General features: G+C 50.7%; 2 protein-coding genes across 6 annotated transcripts in view; both read right to left on the bottom strand.

Moving 5' to 3' along the window:
- Positions 1 to 19,485, bottom strand: part of LOC126945006 (cocaine esterase) — a 46,018-nt gene that overhangs the window by 13,614 nt on the left and 12,919 nt on the right. Inside the window, exon 1 of one of the 4 annotated variants that reach the window (XM_050774931.1) lies at positions 16,872 to 17,408. The exons of the other annotated variants lie outside the window; for them this stretch is intronic. Coding sequence (XP_050630888.1) covers positions 16,872 to 16,947 — 76 coding nt within the window. The 5' untranslated portion in view covers positions 16,948 to 17,408. Of the gene's footprint in view, positions 1 to 16,871; positions 17,409 to 19,485 lie in introns of those variants that run through there. 4 annotated transcript variants of the gene reach the window in all.
- On the bottom strand, positions 4,694 to 8,208 carry LOC126945027 (cocaine esterase-like). Of its 2 annotated transcripts, XM_050774965.1 has the most exons (6): positions 8,142 to 8,208; positions 7,940 to 8,040; positions 7,523 to 7,667; positions 6,969 to 7,106; positions 6,396 to 6,468; positions 4,694 to 5,932 (listed from the first exon to the last, which is right to left on the bottom strand). In XM_050774965.1, the coding sequence occupies exons 2-6, from the start codon at positions 7,988 to 7,990 to the stop codon at positions 5,668 to 5,670; spliced, it is 672 nt and encodes a 223-aa protein (XP_050630922.1). In that variant the 5' UTR covers positions 7,991 to 8,040; positions 8,142 to 8,208; the 3' UTR covers positions 4,694 to 5,667. The 2 variants fall into 2 exon arrangements, with proteins under 2 accessions (XP_050630922.1, XP_050630923.1); XM_050774966.1 differs by lacking the exon at positions 8,142 to 8,208 and having other exon boundaries at positions 7,523 to 7,736; positions 7,940 to 8,010.

The following is a 19,485-nucleotide window of genomic DNA, read 5'->3' as shown; positions in this document are numbered from 1 at the left end:
TGGTGTTTTGTCTCGAGGAAACATGGGTCAGACACAAAGTAAGCCCTTCCGCTAGGAACTATGTTGAAAAATTTTAAGAAGAGATTTCATGGAGACTATGGGGTTAGTATGACAGCAGGAAAACTTAGAACTTTGTGTGAAATAGATTGGCCATCATTAGAAGTGGGTTGGCCATCAGAAGGAAGCCTGGACAGGTCCCTTGTTTCTAAGGTATGGCATATGTCACAAGGTAACTGGTAAGTCAGGACACGCAGACCAGTTCCCATACATAGACACTTGGTTACAACTGGTGCTAGACCTCCCACAGTGGCTAAGAGGGCAGGCAGCAGCAGTGCTAGTAGCAAAGGGACAGACAGCCAAGGAAGGATCCCGCTCCACTCACCGAGGGAAATCAACTCCTGAAGTTCTGTCGACCCAGTATCAAAAGATCCATTGCAGGAGATGGCACCAGTGATCCCAGGGGTGCCCTCCCCTTACCAGGGAGAGAGGCTCCCCACTCTTGAGCCCACAGTGCTTGCGCCTCCGCAAGACAAACATATCCCTAGGCCATCCAGAGTAGACAAGAGAGGAGGTGAAACCTCGGGAGAAACCCCTCCCTTGGCAGCTCATTTACGACCCAAAACTGGGGTACAAATGCCCCTGAGAGTAACCAGTGTGCTTATTGTAAAGAAATGGGACATTGGAAGAACAAATGCCCTCAGCTAAAAGGAAAGCAAGGAGACTCAAAGCAGGAGGCCCCAGACAAGGAGGAAGGGGCCCCGCTCAACCTGGCAGAAGGGTTATTGGACTGAGGGGGACCCGGCTCAAGTGCCCCCAGAGAGCCTATGGTCAGGATGACAGTCGGGTGTAAAGACATTGATTTTCTTGTAGACACCAGTGCTGAACATTCTGTAGTAACCACCCCAGTTGCTCCCTTATCCAAAAAGACTATTGAGGTAATTGGAGCCATGGGGGTTTCAGCAAAGCAAGCTTTCTGCTTCCCTCAGACTTGTACTGTAGGAGGACATAAAGTGATTCACCAGTTTTTGTACATGCCTGACTGTCCCTTGCCCTTGTTGGGAAGGGACTTGCTTAGCAAGCTGAGAGCCGCTATCTCTTTGTCAGAGCACGGCTCTTTGCTGCTAAACTGACCTGGAACGGGAGTCATTATGACCCTTACGGTACCCTGAGAGGAAGAATGGAGACTTTTCTTAACTGAGCTGAGCCAAGAGATAAGACCAGCTCTAGCTAAGCGGTGGCCAAAAGTGTGGGCAGAAGACAACCCTCCAGGGTTGGCTGTCAACCAAGCCCCCGTACTTACAGAAGTTAAGCCTGGGCACAGCCGGTTAGGCAAAAACAGTACTCGGTCCCCAGAGAAGCTCTTGAAGGTATCCAGGTCCATCTCAAGCACCTAAGAACCTTTGGAATTATAGTTTCTTGTCAGTCTCCATGGAATACTCCCCTCCTGCCGGTTCCCAAGCCAGGGACCAAGGACTACAGGCCGGTACAGGATTTGCGCTTGGTTAATCAAGCTACAGTGACTTTACATCCAACAGTACCTAACCCGTACACATTGCTGGGGTTGCTGCCAGCTGAGGACACCTGGTTCACCTGCTTGGACCTGAAAGACACTTTCTTTAGCATCAGATTAGCCCCTGAGAGCCAGAAGCTGTTTGCCTTTCAGTGGGAAGATCCGGAGTCAGGTGTCACTACTCAGTACACTGATCTGATCAGACTGACAGGAGCTGAAGAATATAAAGACTGGGGCAGACTAAGCACCTTCTCATTAGGCTCCCAGGAGCCTATGGTCACATTAGAAGTTAAAAGCAGCAAGATTCTGCCGTATCTGGATTCCAATTTCTCACTGAAGGCTAAGCCACTAAACAGAGTTACAAACGGGGGGAAGGGGGGGGTGGGGAGAAAAACCCCTCCTCTAAGAAACTTAAACAGTAAAAAGAGCCATACCTTGTGAAAACTTGCTTATAGACTTTGCAGAACTGCCCCATGCTGGAGACTATTGTACATGCTAGCGCTTGTTTGCTCATTTAAGATAAAAATCAGGTTTTCGCCTATGGTCCTCCTCCGAGTCAGGTGCACCCCCACCAAACAAACTAGGTATTTGCCGTATAAAATTTTGTTTGGTCGGCCACCCCCAAATCATAGGTCAAATTAAAGGTGACCTCCAGAAACTAAAGAAATTAACCTTAAGAAAACAAATGCAGGCTTTAAAAATAGCCATACAAAGTGTTCATAATTAAATAAATTAACATGCCTAAAAACCTGACACCCCTTTAAATCTAGTGACTCTGTTTAAAGTAAAATCTAATTTTTCTAGCACCCATATAGGATGGGCCCTATACTGTAACCTTGTCCACTCCCACTGCTGTTAAAGTTGCAGGTGTTGTGTCTTGGATCCACCACAGTGAGCTAACACCGGCAGCTCAGGAGAAGTGGACCAGCCAGCAGGACGCAGATCATCCAACCCGACTGATTCTGAGACGAGACCAAGCTGCTGCTGAGGACAACAGCCCTGCTCTAGTCACACGCCGGAGGCTGACTAGTCTACACACGGCCGAAGCTTGAGGACTCATCAAGCAAGTAAATGTAGTTAAAAATCTTAATAGTTTTCCCACAATACTAACTGTTTTCCTATTGTTCTGTCGCTGTGTTCAACCTTTTCCCCAAGTGAGGACCTCTTTTACCCTTGCTGGATATGAATATGCTGTACATTGTTTTGTTGTTACACTCCCCATAACCACGCTAGAAGAAACACCTATATAAGGTGTCCCCACTGTACATTTACTACTTAGAAAACCCAGACCTGTTCAGTCCAGCAACAATTCCGAGTCTTACAGTCATTCTTTAAACATATAAACCAGAAGTTACCAAAACCTCTTCCTTTAGAGGTTCCTTAGTAGAACCTCTTTCTTTAGTAAAAACAGAAAAAAACCTATTTGCTCAGTTGGCTGAAAACATTGCTGGCAGCCTAGATGTTTCTTCATGTTGTGTTTATAAAAAGGCTAACATAAGAGACCAATGGCCTTGAGAAGCAAAAGAGTTAATGCCTCAAGATAACTTTACTTTAACTCTTTCCCCAAACAGATGCCCTGAGTTCAAGCATCTGGCTCTTAAAAACTTGTTACTAAAAAAAACTGTGTTACTCGCTAAGAAAAAGCTTTTCAGACCCAGTGACAAAACTAATCTGCTTAGGACATGACAAAGTTGATACATGTGCCTGTACAAGTTTAACACAGGTTTGATCCTAGGTCTTCATTTAGAAAACAGTTTCCAGCTATAAAAATTTAACACCTCATTATAAGTATGTTACTGATAATAGAAAGTTGCTTGCTGCTCCCCTGTGTATTACACTTGTTCCTTCAAATGAAAGAAGGTTTTGTAGCTACCATGGTTCATCAGAAAACTTCAGCACAAGTATATGACATAAAACACTATTGTTCTGTCTTGCAAAGAGACTCAGAAAGTAAAAATAAAAGTGAGAACTCCCACTAATTAGTGAAAATTCTCAAAGGTGGGGATAAGGAAGGAGACCACTACTACTCCTGCTGCCCTCCTCCCCCCACCTTGCAAAGTTCACAAGACAGGAGGAAAGCGAGAAAGAAACAAAAGTAAGATAAATAGCCAGACAACCTTGGCACCACCACCCGGCCCTACGAGTTAAACAAAGTAATAATAATAACATCAACCCCTGGCTTAAACTACTTGTGTTATCTGTAAAGTCCAGACGCTGTATGAAAAAAGCATTGTAAAACTTTTTGTTCTGTTAGCTGATGCATGTAGCCCCCAGTCACGTTTCCCATGCTTGCTCGATTTATCACAACCCTTTCACGTGGACCCCTTAAAGTTGTAAGCCTTTAAAAAGGCCAAGTATTTTTTGCTCGGGGAGCTCGTCTCTTAAGACGCGAGTCTGCCGATGCTCCCGGCCGAATAAAAAGCCTCTTCCTTCTTTACTCCGGTGTCTGAGGAGTTTTGTCTGCGGCTCGTCCTGCTACAGTGGAATCACGACTCACTGTGGCCTTGACCTCCCAGGCTCACTGATTCGCTGGCCTTAGCCTCCTGAGTAACTGAGACTACAGGTGTGTGCCACCACATCCAAATAATTTTGCTTTTTTTTGTAGAGATGGCATTTCTCCATGCTGCCTAGGCTGGTCTCGAATTCCTGGGCTCAAGCTCAGGAGGCCCACCCCAGCCTCCACTAGTGCTGCGATTACGGGCATGAGCCACCGCACCTGGCCTAACCGGTAATATTTATTTATTTATTTATTTATTTATTTAAATTTATTTCTGAGGCAGGGTCTCTCTCTGTTGCCCAGACTGGAGTGCAGTGGTGCAATCTCGACTCACTGCAACCTCTGCCTCTTGGGTTCAAGTGATTCTTGTGTCTCAGCCTCCCGGGTAGCTGACATTCTAAGTGTGCACCACAAAGCCTGGCTAATTTTTGTATTTTTAGTAGACACAGGGTTTCACCATGTTGGCCAGGCTCGTCTCAAACTCCTGGCCTCAAGTGATCCGCCCACTTCGGCTTCCCAAAGTGCTGGGATGTGTGGGCCATTGCGCCTAGCCTAGCCGGTAGTAGTTTTGCTATAGCAGCTGAATGGATTAAGACACTAGGATTCCGGTATCCAGGTTCCCTACTGGCCACTCACAGATATAGGATCACTTGGGGCTTGTGGAGAGGCAGATAGAGGCTTTTTTGGAATTTATTTTTATTTTTTCAGACCTCTCACGGATGAACAGGAATAGGCTTCTCACGCTCAGGTGTGGGCAACATTCTTCAAACACCTCCCTCAAAATGGGAAAGGCCTGGGGGCTCAGAGGAGAGAAGAGAGAAGGCAGGGAGAAGGTGGAGGTGAGGGAGGGAGGATGGGGCCCAGCGCTCAGTGGGGTGTTGGGGAGGGTGGGTTTCCACTGGGGTTTGCCCATCCACAGCTCAGTGGTGGGATCTATCGAGTGTGTCTAACAAGACAGGACCCATGGCAGACTTGGTAACTAACATCATGCAGTAGCTTCTTCTAGTCTCTCTCTCTCTCTTTTTTTTTTCAAACGCAGTCTTCCTCTTCTTGCCGAGGCTGGAGTGCAGTGGCACAATCTTGGCCCACTGCAACCTCTGCCTCCCAGGTTCAAGTGATTCTCCTGCCTCAGCCTCCTGAGTAGCTGGGATTATAGGTGTGCACCACTGCGCCCGTCTAATTGTTGTATTTTTCGTAGAGATGCGGTTTTACCATGTTGGCCAGGCTGGTCTCAAACTCCTGTCCTCAGGAGATCTGCCCACCTTGACCTCCCAAAAGTGCTGGGATTACGGCATGAGCCACAGTGCCTGGCCTATTATTCATTTTTTATTTTTATTTTTCTCAGAGTTTTTTTTCCTTATATTTTGTTTTCTTTGCTTTTTAAAAATCTTTTTTACTTGTCACTGACTTGAAGCTCAAACCTTTCCTATTAATTTCTAATCTCTCTCTTTTTTTTTTTTGAGAAGGGGTCTCACTGTATTGCCCTGGTTGGTCTCAAACCTCTGGCCTCAAGCCATCCGCCCATCGCAGCCTCCCCAATAGCTGGGATTACATATATGAACCATCATGCCTGAGTAAATTCTTAATAAATGCTTTCTGAATGGATGGATGGAAGAATGAATGAATGGCTATGTGAATGAAGGAATCAACTTCTTTCTCCTCAGTGGGTGTGTGTGGGCACAGCAGGCTGACACTTGCCTGAAAGCGAGCCCAAACCCTCCTCCCTGGCACAGGGAGCTACAGCTCTGTGTTTCTCTTCAGGCTCCTCGAGCTCCTGCATCTTCTTCTGGGGCAGCGCCTTCTTCCAGAACTGGAACCTGTGGGCCTTCAGAGCCCGGCCCACTGCAGGCTGTAGGTTCAGCTGCAGGTATTGCTCCTCCTGGTCGAACAGCGGCCAGTGTGGCAGACCCTCGCCGTTGGGGTTCCTGTAGACATGCCGTCCCAGCAGGGCGATACGAGGGTCATTCTGAGCCCCTGGAGCCCAGACCTGAGCACCTGGAGTCTGGTCAGGCAAGGCAGCCAAGCAGGCCAGGTGGGCTTGGGGTAGGAGCGGGGAGGCTTCCAGAAACAGGAAACAAATTCCCTCCAGCTAGTGTCAGCTCTAGTGGGGGCGGGGTGGCTGGCTCTGATGTGTCCCTCTCTCTGGGAGGGAGACCCTGACGGTGGCACAGCACTGGTGCCCACCCTCCAAGTAGAGTGGGGAGATGGAGCGTGTCCCCTGCCCCACGGCACCCCCACCCTGTCCAAGTGGGTCCCGCGGCTGGGGAAGGGGCTATCATGTGATTAAGGATGTGGGTGTGCTCATGAGGTCACCCCAGACTAGGAGATTGCTGGATAGGCACAAGCCCCCCAACCCGGGGAGGTTGAGGCAGGGGTGTGCCGTCTCACCCGTTTCGAGCAAAGTTGGCCCAGTACTTCATCATCTTCCTGCTTAGCCGCTCCTCCTCCTCAGTGAATTTAACTGCAGAGAGGAAGGGGACATGTGTCTTGGTCAGGATGGCCCACCTCAGCATTCCAGGTGGAGCTTGTCCATGACCCCCCAGCCCTTAGTCCCCAGTCCCGCTTATCTGCTTTTTCTCCCACCGCCCTCAGAAGCCAGTCCTCCCCTTTTCCAAACTTTCCCCTTAGCCCAGGCTCTGACTGACTCCATCCTTCCTGGCCCTGAAGGCCCCTTCTCCCTTCTGTCACTGGCAGTCATTGAAGAAACAAACATCCTGAAAACCTGCTCTGCACCAGGCAGACACCCAAGGGTGGGGAGGGATGGAGGGAGCACAGGCCACAGTCTGAAGGGTCATGAATTCTAATCCTGGCACAGCCTTTGGAGCTGTAAAATCTTGAACGCCTGATCTCACCCTGTCTCTGAGCCTCAGTTTCCTTATCTGGGCAGTGAGGACAATCAATCACCCCTCAGGGACCCAGCCAGGGACCCAGCCCACCTCCCGGGAAAGGAAGAAGACTCACCGTAGTTGCCCCAGAAGAAATTTCCGAAAACAAAAGGAAGCTCATCACCATGGTCTGCCTTCACGTGTGGCGGCCTGATGTTCTTGACCCAGCTGGGCTGATGCTGGAACTCATAGAAGTACACAGGGGCCCGGGAACCTGTGGGGTGGACAGCCCGTGACACAGTGGCCCCTCCCCTGAAGACTTCTTGCCTCACCCATGGTGATAAGATACCCAGGTCCAAAGCTGGCTGGAATCTGGACAGTGGGGTGTAGAGCCCCAGGCTGGGGCAGGAGCAGAGGAAGAGACTTGGGATAAATCATGGCCTCGGACTTCTTAGCTGTATCATCTTGGGCAAGTCACTGAAGGTCCCTAACTTCAATTTCCTCATCTGTGAAACGGGGAAATGTCTGTCTCTTGGGCTAGCCGTGAGGATTTACTGCAGTGATGGACCTCAAGTGTCCGCAGAGCCCAATAAACATGAGTGGGGACCTGGATAGCAGCAGGTCTTACCTGGGACCCACAGCCCTGAGCTGTACCCCTGCCAGTCAGGCCTTAGGGCCAAATATACTCACGCTGAAAATGTGCTACTTGGAGTGCAGGGATCACAAACATGGAGTCTGCCATCATCTCCTGCAACTGGGCTTGGAGGTTCTGGGGCTCCCCATTGTCCCCAACATACTCTTCCATCAGCAGGTCACCAAATATAGGCGGCAACATCTACCCCAGGTGGATCAGGAAGAGGCAGGTTAGGCTGGATGTCAGGGGCAGGGAGGAGGTGGCCTCGAGCTTGGGGAGATGGACCGTGAGATGGAGCAGGAAGTGGGAGCAAAGGTGAGGCTCTGAGGTGACCCCACCCCCAAGTCCACACACACTTGGGCCTTTGCTCATGGGGGTCACTACATAGGCAGGGTATCTGGGGGTTGAATTTCCTCTGCCTCAGGACAGGAGAGGAGCCCTTCTCCGTTGGCGAGGGACCCCAGGAGCCTTACCGTCAGCGTTAACATTTTCTGCAGAACAGCCTGGAAGGCCTCTCTGTCCATTTCCTTCTGAGTGTCATAGATACTTGTGTCCTGGGTGGCCGGGAGAGAGTCTATAGTTGGGGATGGGATGAGCCTGGAGCTATGAAGCCCTGAACACCCCCCACTACCAGATGGATTCCCCAGGCACTTGACAGCTTGGGTTGGACCTTACACTGGGGTTGATCCAGCCAAATTCATCATTGTTGACACCAATGATGCTGGGGACAGGTTGAAAGTCAGCAGAGGCCAGCAGCTCCTGGGGATGCCTGGGCAGGAAGATCCCATCCACCACTCCGGGGATCATCATGTTGAAAGGCTGAGGGGAAATGCAAGGTCAGGGAAGAAGGTTGGGTCCCAGACATCTTCCAATGCCTTCTGAGTACCTTCCACTCCTTCCCGGTTCATCCCTGGATGCTCATATCCAATCAATGCCTGGCTCAGGCATGCACCAACCTTCAGTCTCCACCCAGGGCTATGATACCCCGGCAGGCAAATAAGGTAATTGTGCCCAGGGAATATGAGGACCATGCAGACCTGCCAGCCCCATGTCTCTTACACCCCTTCCTCTACACCCACATCCATTTAGACCAACCTTGTTAATGCAAGAATCTCCTCTTTACTCTTGCCCCTCAGGCAGCCCACTAGGGCCTCAGAGTCAACTTGGCCACAGGCTGACAGATTGGCCACCACCTGCAAAGGGACCAGGCAGGGGCTGGCTCATCCTTCCGAGTAGAGAAGAGGAGTTTGCCCAAGGCCCTGGCCAAGAACAGGGACACCCCAAATCTCACAGGGTACTGCGTATGAATTCCTGCAGTTCTGACACTGTTCCAACTCAGAAGTCGCAGACATAGGAGCCATCCCATCTGCCTAGATGGTTCTCCTCATGATGGGGATCCCTAGGGTGCCAACTTTGCACAGAGGCCACAGAACAAACTTGGCCTCTGCAATGGCAGAAGGATGTGCATTCTGACCCTGGAGCCCCCCAGCAATTCCAAGGTAGGTGGCAGCTCCTGGGGCATGCTCCCCGATGGCCCTTGTCATCCCCACTTAACAGACAGAAGGGGAGGTAGCAGGCCTAGGCCTCCACAGCTGAGGGCACTCACCGTGGAGATAACATCTGCTGAGCTGGCAATGAGGCAGGGCATGAGGGCCACGCCACTCTCCATGATGGCCCCATGGAAGAGTCCTTGGGACATGGGGGACACAACAAGCGAAGACACACTTGTGCCACCCGCAGACTCGCCAAAAATGGTGACACGGTCAGGGTTGCCTCCAAAGTGGGCGATATTCTGCCGGACCCAGCGTAGTGTGGCCACTTGGTCCAGGTAGCCCCAGTTGCCAGTTGCATGCTTGTCTCCAGTGCTGAGAAGTAGCAGGGACAGGGATCACAGGGCTGTCCTGGCCCCGCTCAGCCCCCATGGCCCAGCCCAGCCTTAATCTCACCTGAAGAAGCCCAGGACACCCAGGCGGTACTGGATGGTGACCACCACCACGTCCTCAAAGGCGGCCAGCATGGAACCATCATACATGGAAGCCATGCCAAAAGCAAGCCCACCACCGTGGATCCACACCATCACCTGGGGAAATCAAGGCAGCTACCACGATGCTCCTACCCAGCCAGAACCCCACCAGGGCCTAGACCAACCAGTGCTTTGCCTCTGCCTACCTCCCCATTAGAACTCCAGCACAAATTCATTACGTGAGTCACAGACTAGGTACCCAGGATCTATCAGGAAGACTAGGCCTCACATCTTTTGGATTGACCTCTCGTATCAAAGCCTGGTTTCATTTGTCCCAGAAAACTCACCAAAGTGGAAAGAAAAGGGGCGTCTCCCTGACGGCTCCACATGAACATTAATCAAAAATGTCCTTAGCCTGAAGCACGTAGTTAGACCCCCTTTCAACAGAAAATGTTTTAAAAATTAGCCAGGCATGGTGGCATAGGCCTGCAGTCCCAGCTACTCGGGAGGCTGAGATGGGAGGATCGTCCAGGAATTCGAGGCTACAGAGAGCTACGTTCATGCCACTACATTCTAGCCTGGGAAACAGAGCATGATGCCACCTCTAACAAAAAAAATTTTATGTGTGCCCATTCTCATAGGCCCGACAGATTATCCATGGCTGGGATTCTTGGTAACCTCAAGGTGCAGCCCTTGGGCACTTGAGTGGATGTCCTGGGTGTGAGTTGGCTGGGTGAGTCCTGGGTCCAGCCCAGAGCCACAGCCTTTGACCTCTGGCAGCAGCCAGAACTCTGTGACCCCATGTCCAGGGGCCAGCTGCCCAGCCTGGGTAAGGAGCATTTCCTGGACCTGACAGTGAGAAGTTTCTCAGTATGGTCCCCTCTGCAGCAGGGCCTGAGCTAATATTGTCCTTTCCAGCTTCTTGCAGAACTGTCCTCCAACCCCCAGTGAACTGTGGCCTGACACTCACTGGTAGGTTAGAGCCTTCGTGGCTGTAGGCCGGTGTGTAGATGCTGAGGTACAGGCAGTCCTTGGACATGGAGACGGAAGGGATGGTCACATTGACTTGGTTCCGAACCTCTGAATCCATTGTGGTGAGGTCCTGAAGACACCTGGTAACCAGAGCAAACAATCAGTCCAGCGGCCGCATCAGACCCTGGGTTCAGATATGCCCCCAGCCACCCTCAGCCCCTCTCACAATACCCTGCCCACACATGATCCCTCTCAAAAATCCCTTCCCACCAAGTTACAGGCCACAGGCTCTGGGGAAGCTGGGATGGAGCTTGGACTTCCAGGGAGGTCTCGAGGTCATTGAGGACCTTGGGTATCATTCCTCCCGACACTGGAAACCTTGACTCTCAGGGGTTTCTCTGAGAACCATTGGCTACATGTGTTGACATTCACCACTATATCGCTGTACCCCCTCAGGCCTGGGACAGGGGAGTAGCCCACACATGTGTGCTACATGAGTGAATGGATGTTAATTTCTCATGAGAAGGGCAGTGGGATGTCTCTCATCCCAAGTCTAAACTCTCAAAAACTCATCATTCCCACATGGCCTCCAGTAGGAAAAATATACACGTCTCTTGGCCAGTGGCTCCTGGCCCAGTCGGTGGACACAGTGACTGTGGAGAGTGCAGGTCCCCAGGAAGCTACCACTACTGTTCTCTTCAGCTATTTGCAACATCTGCCACTAGAGTTAGGGGCTCCTACAAGGTTCATAGAGCTACATCGAAACTTTCCCAGAGACACCTGCCACTGGTGGCAGAGAAAGCTTGGCATAACCAGAATCTGGGGAGATCTGTGTCTCTGCCCCTCCCTTCAGCACCTGGAGCCAATGCCTCCCAAATGCCAAGCCTTGAGCCAGGAGTCTGAGAAGTTATTCACCCTCCCGAGCCTCAGCATGCTCATTGGAAAAATGCACGTGGGAATCCACGAAACTCAGAAGGAAAACTGGCTGTGGGGGTTTAGGTGACATGACAATTGCAGCCTAGCTGAGCTCAGAGTACCTCCACCCCTGCCCCAGGGCTTGGAGTTCCCTGGACCCCTGGGAGAGCTTACACATCCGGATGGGTGGTTCCATCTCTCACACCACTCCAAGATTCAGGGGGTTCAGGGGGTGCAAATCGCAGCGGACCTAGAGGTGGCTTGGCAAAGGGAATTCCCAGGAAGGTATGGACCCCGGTATCGGCGCCTCTGACATGGACAAGACTCCCCAGCACCTGGCCCGTGTGTGTGGTCCAGATGGGACTGGCAGAGTCCTGGCCTGTGGGCACAGAGACAGATATCACAGTTGGGTCTGTCCAATCGGTTGCCCTCCCATACTGTTGGTATTGCTGCCTCCTTGCCATCCTCAGCTCAGCTCAAGGTATCCTGATCTATAAACACGGGCTTTATGAACTTCCTGCCTGTAACACTCTCTTCCCGCTCTGCCTTCCTGGGCCTGTCTCCATCCCACCAGGCTGAGGCTTCTCGGGGCCTGACATCATCATTCAGCCCTAGGACCTTCAAACAAAGGGTCACATGCCCTTGTTGGGACTAGAGTGTCCTTTCAACTGTGTGCCAGGTCATGTGACAGTAGGATGATGGTGGGAATTGGGCAGGCAAGGTTCCTGTCCTCAGGGATGTCATGTCCAAGGTGGCAATAAATGACATAAAGAAAGCATCCTCCAAACCATGAGTGATGTTGGTGAAAAGAGCTACAAGAGAGAAGTATGGCTGTGACTGGGACATAGAAAGCACAGCTGCTGGCTTGGGGACCCTAGTGGGACTCTGTCTCTGCAAAAAAATCAAGAAAATAAATTAGCAGGGCAAGGTAGCGCATGCCTGTAGTCCCAGCTATTTGGCAAGCTGAGGTGGGAAGATTGTATGAGCCTGGGAGGTTGAGGCTACATTGAGCCATGATCGGGTCACTGCACTCCAGCCTGGGTGACACAGTGAGAACCTGTCTCAAAAAAAAAAAAAAAAAAAAAAAGGCAGCCTATCTGCTGTGGGGATCAAGGAGGGAGGGTAGCCCTCCAAAAGCAAAACAAAATAAAACCTAAAACCCAAATCTGATTATGCCTCTAAAATATAAATACAAGTTTAGAGGGAAGACAGGGGACAGAAGAACAGTTACAAGACACCACTGGGATGCAATCAGCAAAACCTAAATGGTGGGATCCTCTCCAGAACAAATAAAGTGGTCTCTTCAACATGCAACAAAATTTAGAAAGAAAATAAAAGAGAGGCAGAGGGTAAATCTGAAGACTGAAAGAGATTCAAGAAGCACAGAAAGGCCGGGCACGGTGGCTCAAGCCTGTAATCCCAGCACTTTGGGAGGCTGAGACGGGCGGATCACAAGGTCAGGAGATCAAGACCATCCTGGCTAACACGGCGAAACCCCGTCTCTACTAAAAACACAAAAAATTAGCCGGGCGAGGTGGCGGCGCCTGTGGTCCCAGCTACTCGGGAGGCTGAGGCAGGAGAATGGCGGGAACCCGGGAGGCGGAGCTTGCAGTGAGCTGAGATCCGGCCACTGCACTCCAGCCTGGGCGACAGAGCGAGACTCCGTCTCAAAAAAAAAAAAAAAAAAAAAAAAAAAAAAAAAAAAAAAGAAGCACAGAAAAATGACACATAATAAGAAGTGTTGGTAAGGATGTGGAAAACTTAGAACTTTCATACATTGCCGTTGGGAAGGTAAAATGGTGCAGCTGCTTTGGAAAACAGTCTGGCAGTTTTTCTGAGATTAAACATAGAGTTGCCATATGACTCAGCAATTCCACTCCTAAGTATAAATCCGAGAGAATTGGCCAGGCATGGAGGCTCACACCTGTAATCCCATCACTTTGGGAGGTCAAGGTGGGTAGATCACCTGAGGTCGGGAGTGCGAAACCAGCCTGGTCAACATGTGAAACCCTGTCTCTACTAAAAATAGAAAAATTACCCATGCGTGGTGGCACGTGCCTATAATTCCAGCTACTTGGGAGGCTGAGGCATGAGGATCCCTTGAACCTGGAGATGTAGGTTGCAGTGAGCCCGGGTGACAGAGTGAGATTCCATCTCAAAAAAAAAAAAAAAAAAAACTACCAATTTGCAAAGTATGAACCTTATTTAATCCTGATTTATTTTTAAAAAATTTGTTTTAATACAAGTATCATTTATAAACATTAAAGAACATTTGACTATATATTTGATTAAATTGAGAACATATTATGTTGTGGAAATACACAAGTACGTATATATATGTTTCTTTTCTTTTTTTTTTTTTTTTTTGCGACGGAGTCTGGCTCTGTTGCCCAGGCTAGAGTGCAGTGGCCGGATCTCAGCTCACTGCAAGCTCTGCCTCCCGGGTTCACGCCATTCTCCTGCCTCAGCCTCCCGAGTAGCTGGGACTACAGGCGCCCGCCACCACGCCCGGCTAGTTTTTTGTATTTTTTTAGTAGAGACGGAGTTTCACCGTGTTAGCCAGGATGGTCTTGATCTCCTGACCTCGTGATCCACCCGTCTCGGCCTCCCAAAGTGCTGGGATTACAGGCTTGAGCCACCGCGCCCAGCTTCTTTTCTTTTAGTAGGACATGATGAAAAATTTACAGATGGTATGATGTCTGGGATTTGTTTCAAATAACGGTGCAAGGGGGAGGTGGCCATCCAGAAAACACCCGGTTATATTCAACCTGAGAAAGCTGATTTAAAATGAAAACAAAAACAAGATCTTTGTCATTGCTGAAGGTGGACAATGGGTACGCTGGATTTGGTACATTACTCTTTCTACCTCAGACTTGGCTCATCCCTTGGTGCTGTGCAGCCCTCTAGCAGCCTTGACCCTCTCTGTGCCTCAGGGAGATTCACCTGCTGCAGTTATTCCCACCAGCTCCCACCTGCCTGGCACCTTCCCTTTTGGAATCTCAGGTTCTGCTATGTAGCATCTGAGCCCAGTTCCATAATAAAAAGTCAAAAAATAGGCCAGGCGTGGTGGCTGATGTCTGTAATCCCAGCACTTTTGGAGGCCGAGGCAGGTGGATCACTTAAGGTTAGGAGTTCGAGAACAGCCTGGCCAACATTGTGAAACCCCATCTCTAGCAAAAGATACAAAAATTAGTTGAGCGTGGTGGCATGTGCCTGTAGACCCAGCTATTTGGGAGGCTGAGGCATGAGAATCACTGGAACCCGGGAAGAAGAGGTTGCAGTATCTCAAGGTGGCACCACTGCACTCAAGCCTGAGCGACAGAGTGAGACCCTGTCTCAAGAAAAAAAAAAAAAAATCAAAAAATGAAAACAGCCTTAGGGAGCTAATGCCACCCTACACCTGTCAGTTTAACATGGATCAACATGTTTGATGCCACCTGGTGTGGGTGAGGCCGGGCTCAGTAGACATTTACAGGCACCAGACAGGACATTTTAACAATGTCTCCAAGTCAAAAGGCCCACTCCTCTCCCCAGTAACACGCTCCTGCACACAATTCCTTGCTGGAGGGGATGTCTATCCAGGTAATTCCTTGTGGCCACTGATGCCTGATGGTTGTTACAGCAAAGGACATCACCTGCTGAAATGTCCCTGGTTAGAGACCTGTTACATCAACTCATGTAATAAAGAGATTCATTACTTGCTTCATCCTTGAGAGAAGCCCTTCCATTAATCAGTATGAAGAAGCTCTACCATGTAGGGGTGTGTGGAGGCCACCCTATGTGTTAGAAAGTGGAAAAGCCCTGCCCCAGAAAGTGGGTGAGTTTATGACTGTTTAGATGAAAATCAAGGACAAGTACACACATCTGTTCCTGTGTAAACTGCTGGGCACTGTGTGTACTGCAGTGTGAACAGGCAGTTTCGAATGTGCGCCATGGGGACTTTAATGGCCCCTGAGGAGAAGCTAAGACTGGTTGGGTAAAAAGAGTACAGCACACATCACCTGTACACTCCTATGGCTTGTCAATTATTTTTTCTGAATGTCGGTCCAATCCAAAATTTTGTGTATATATATATATATATGTCAAAGTCTCCATCTGTTGCCCATATTGGTGTGCAGTAGTGTGATTACAGCTCTCTGCAGCCTCTACCTCCTGGGCTTGAGATCCTCCCACCTCAGCCTCCTTAGTGGCTAGGAGTACAGGTGTGTGCCACCATGCCTGACGCTTTTTTTTTTTTTTTTGGTAGAGACGAGTCTTGTTGCCCAAGTTGGTCTCTAACTCCTAGCCTCAAGTGATCCTCCCATCTCTGCCTCTCAAAGTGCTGGCATAACAGATGTGAACCACTGTGCCTGGCCCAAAATATTTTAAAAGGTAGCCATCTGTGAGGTCAGGCAAATCTTCATGCCTGGGCTCCTGGTGAATTCTAGAATGTGGTGAAGGGCAGACACGGGAGGAAGCCCTGCGGGAGTGCACCATGGGGCAGGGGCGGGGGTGTATGGACTCCACCTGGGCAGATTAAATTGGGAAAGGGTCAGGAGAGACAGTCAGATCATAGACTTAGGAGAGTTTCGGGTGAGAGGACGAAAGCCCGAAACACTCCCGGAGCTTCTGAAAAATGCCTGGAGAAGCCTGGCAGGCACACAGAGCCATCACCTTTGCCCTGGAAGCCAAGCTGTGTCCTTGCCCAGGATGAGGTAAATGGTATCAGGGACACCACGAGCTCTTTGACTTTTTTTTTTTTTAAGACAGATTTTTGCTTTTTCACCCAGGCTGGAGTGCATTAGTGTGATGAAGGCTCACTGCAGCCTCAACCTCCCCTGCTAAAGTGATCCTCCCACCTCAGCCTCCCAAGTAGCTGGGACTACAGGTCACAGGCCACCACAGCCCACTAATTTCTTTAAATATTTTGTACACACCGAATCTCACTATATTGCCCAGGATGGCCTCCAACTCCTGGGCTCAGACGATTCTCCCCCTCGGCCTTCCAAAGTGCTGGGATTGCAAGTGTGAGCCAATCACTCCCAGCCACTGCAGCCTTTTGGATCCCCTTTAGGATTTGGCCCCTGGGGGCTTCTGTTCCCCAAGGACCACTAATCTTGTCTGAGGCCCCTTTGCAGGGGTCAGGGCGCCCCCCTGGCCAAGGACGCCACACACTCAGAGCCAGATGCTGCGAGAAACTGTTATTGTTATTATCGGCCGGCAGCACTGGCTACGGCCACAATCATAAAAGGGAAATGGACTGAATCCCCGCACCCCCAATCCCTCACCCACTCAGACCCAGAGCTGCCGACCTGGCCTGACAAGTCCCGGCACTCCTGGGTCCCCTGTACTCTGCTGGTTCCTCGCTGTGGTGTCCCGCAGCCAGACCCTTTCTGCGCTTCTAGAAGCCCACCTCGGGCGGCTGGGAGGCATCGCGTGGGGCTCACAAGTTCCACGCTGTCATCTACACCAGCTCCCACCTCCCAGCACCTTCCCTCCCGCACTGTCAGGTTCTGCCTCCGCAGCATTTGGCAGATCTGAGCCCGGTCCCTGTCGCCCCTCCGCGGGAGCCTCACCCTGGCCGCGGACTAGAAGCAGCAGGAGCCCACAGGCCACTGCACTCAGCCGCGCCCGAAGTCGGTGCAGCCGCATGGTCGGCTCGCTGGTCTCGGTTCGCTGCCGATGTACACGCTGCTGTTCACCCAGAGGCTGCCCCGAGTCGTTCCAGCCGTGGATCAGTGCCTCGCTCAGCCTTGGAGTTTGGACTAGGCAGAGAGTGGGTGGGGTGCGCTGGCTTTGCGGGGAAAGGTGGGTCTGGTAGGAGAGCAGGACTGAGCAGTCATAGATGGGTGAGCATCTAGTGGCAGGCAGGGCCGGGCACGGCCACTTCCCTTCTGCAGGGGCCCCTTTGGCATCCTGGGAACGGGCCGCGCTGCTTCTACAGCCCCTCCGCGATCCAGGGAATCCTCTCCTCAAACCAGTCCTTGTCCACAAGCCCGATGAGCGTGCAGGAGGATCGACAGGAGGGAGCAATAAACTAGAATTGGAGAACCCAGGAGGGCTTCTCTGAGGAGGTGCACGATCAGGATCCCCACAGATGGAGAAATGGGAAGGAACTTGATTGGGGTGAAGGAACCGCTTGAGCAAAGGCAGGGAGGCCTGACGGCGCCCTTCATTCTGGAAGCTCCTCCTTGCTTTCAGGACTCAGTTTCCTGGGTCCCCCTTCACAAACCCTCATCTTACAGTCTAGAGTCTGAAGGTCTCCGCGGTCCCCTCCCTACTCAGTCACGCCCTTCTTTTGAAACGTACACGTGTCTGAGGCACTTCTTAAGGGGCGCCCCCCTTTGCCTCGGTGGCTTTCAGTTTCCTCACCTCTGGCGGAGACCAGGGCCATGGTCATTTATCCAGTTGACAAACATTTCACAAGGGCCTGGACCTGTTGTCTGAGCGCTGGGAACCCGGCACTGCCGGGCCCATGTTGCAATAGGGGAGGCTCTAACGTCACCTGGGGGTCCAGAGACACTGGGAGCCCTGACAGGCCAGAGGCAAGCAACCCACCTAGGCACAGGAGTGTGCCATGGCCCTGTAACTATAGGTTTTACAGTGTCTGAAGCCCGGAGGTGGAGGCTACAGTGATGTGTGATTGCGCCACCGCATTCTAGCCTGGGTGACAAAACAAGACCTTGTCTCAAAAAAAAAAAAAAAAAAAAAAAAAAAAGGGGGGAAGGTAAATTCGAATATATTTCACCATAAAGCTGATTTAAAAAAAAAATTACCTATTAAGTCTAAACAGTAATCCTGGGAACCGATTTTGGGAAAGTATATTGTACATCTGCAGAACTGAAAAACATGCAGAGACATGCAGGCAGTTGGTGCTCAATAAACGCTTTCAGAATGTAGTGGGAACCAAACAGTGTTCATTGAAAGGAAAGTCTCCTCCCGCTCTCAAATTCAAGTCAGTCCAGGCTTAATATTATCTTTGTCTACCACCGGGTGGCCAAAATGGGCAATGTGGGTGTTCTGGTCTTTCACCCCAAACTTCAAAAGGCTCTGTAGTTGGGCTTAAGGGCCGTGGGTGGAAAGAAGGGAGACTTTCCCCCTGGAAAACCAGTGCCCTGAGAGGCAAGTTGGTCAGAGGTAGGGGCATAAGGGGAATTATTAGGGCCTATGGGACAGGCATACAGCCTCTTAATGACAGAGAGAATATACTTGGGTGAAACCAAGAGGCCAATTGAACATAATTGGCCACCTTTGCACACTGAGGTAAAATATGAGGTTTTTGCAGAGCGGGGCAGGAGAAAAGTTTAGGGACAACAATGAGGTAAGTAGGAAAATAATCATGTGGACACACACGGTGAGTTCGGGGATGCTCAGGGGGTTGAAAGGTTGGCAGGGGAACTCTGAAAGGTGAGAGGACATCTCCCTGGATAGAGAGGCCCCTGGGAGCCAGGGGACAGGAATCTCTTGGCAAGTGTGCTAATATCCTGCGAGTATGGGCCTTACAGTGTCTGTAAACCACTGAGAAGAAGAGCAAACTTCAGGAGACGGGCCACTGAGGAAGCAGCTTGGCTTTCCTGGCCACTGTGCAGGCAGCCCAGGCTCAGGGGCCTATGGACAAGCCCAGTCTTGCTTCTTACAAAAGCGGGGTGAGTCACCTCTGCAGGACATCGATAGTTGGATGGGTGGCTTGTTTTTTTTTGTTTGGTTGGTTGGCTGGTTTTTTTGAGATGGTGTCGCACGTTGTTGCCCAGGCTGGAGTGCAGTGCTGTGATCTCGGCTCACTGCAACCTCCGCCACCCGGGATCAAAGGATTCTCCTGCCTCAGCCTCCTGAGTAGCTGTGATTACAGGAGCCTGCCACTATGCCTATCTAATTTTTGTATTTTTAGTAGAGATGGGGTTTCACCATATTGGCCAGGCTGGTCTTGAACTCCTGACCTCAGGTCATCCCCCAACCTTGGCCTCCCAAAAGTGCTGGGATTACTGGTGTGAGCCACTGCCCCCGGCAAAAGGTTGCCATCTGTTAACCAGAGAACAAGTCTTGCCAGACACCAAATCTGCTGGCACCTTGATCCTCGATGTCCAAACCTCCAGAATTATAAACAATATATTTCTGTCATTATAAGGCACCTAGTTTATAATATCAACCTGTAGTATTTTATTTGTTTTATATCAGTGGAGGAAACTATAT

The sequence above is a fragment of the Macaca thibetana genome, chromosome 20 (assembly GCF_024542745.1).
Source record: "Macaca thibetana thibetana isolate TM-01 chromosome 20, ASM2454274v1, whole genome shotgun sequence".
In the NCBI taxonomy this organism is placed as follows: Eukaryota; Metazoa; Chordata; class Mammalia; order Primates; family Cercopithecidae; genus Macaca; species Macaca thibetana.
The sequence above is the reverse complement of the archived record's forward strand: the minus strand, read 5'-3'. Positions and strand labels throughout refer to the sequence as shown.

Coding starts and splice junctions, on each gene's coding strand:
- LOC126945027 (XM_050774965.1), bottom strand. CDS start 7,990: ATGGACAGAGAGGCCTTCCAGGCTGTTCTGCAGAAAATGTTAACGCTG. Junction 7,107..7,522: donor CCAAGTAGCACATTTTCAGC/GTGAGTATATTT, acceptor TCCACCCCACAG/GTTCCCGGGCCCCTGTGTAC. Junction 6,469..6,968: donor TTTCTTCTGGGGCAACTACG/GTGAGTCTTCTT, acceptor TCCTCTCTGCAG/TTAAATTCACTGAGGAGGAG.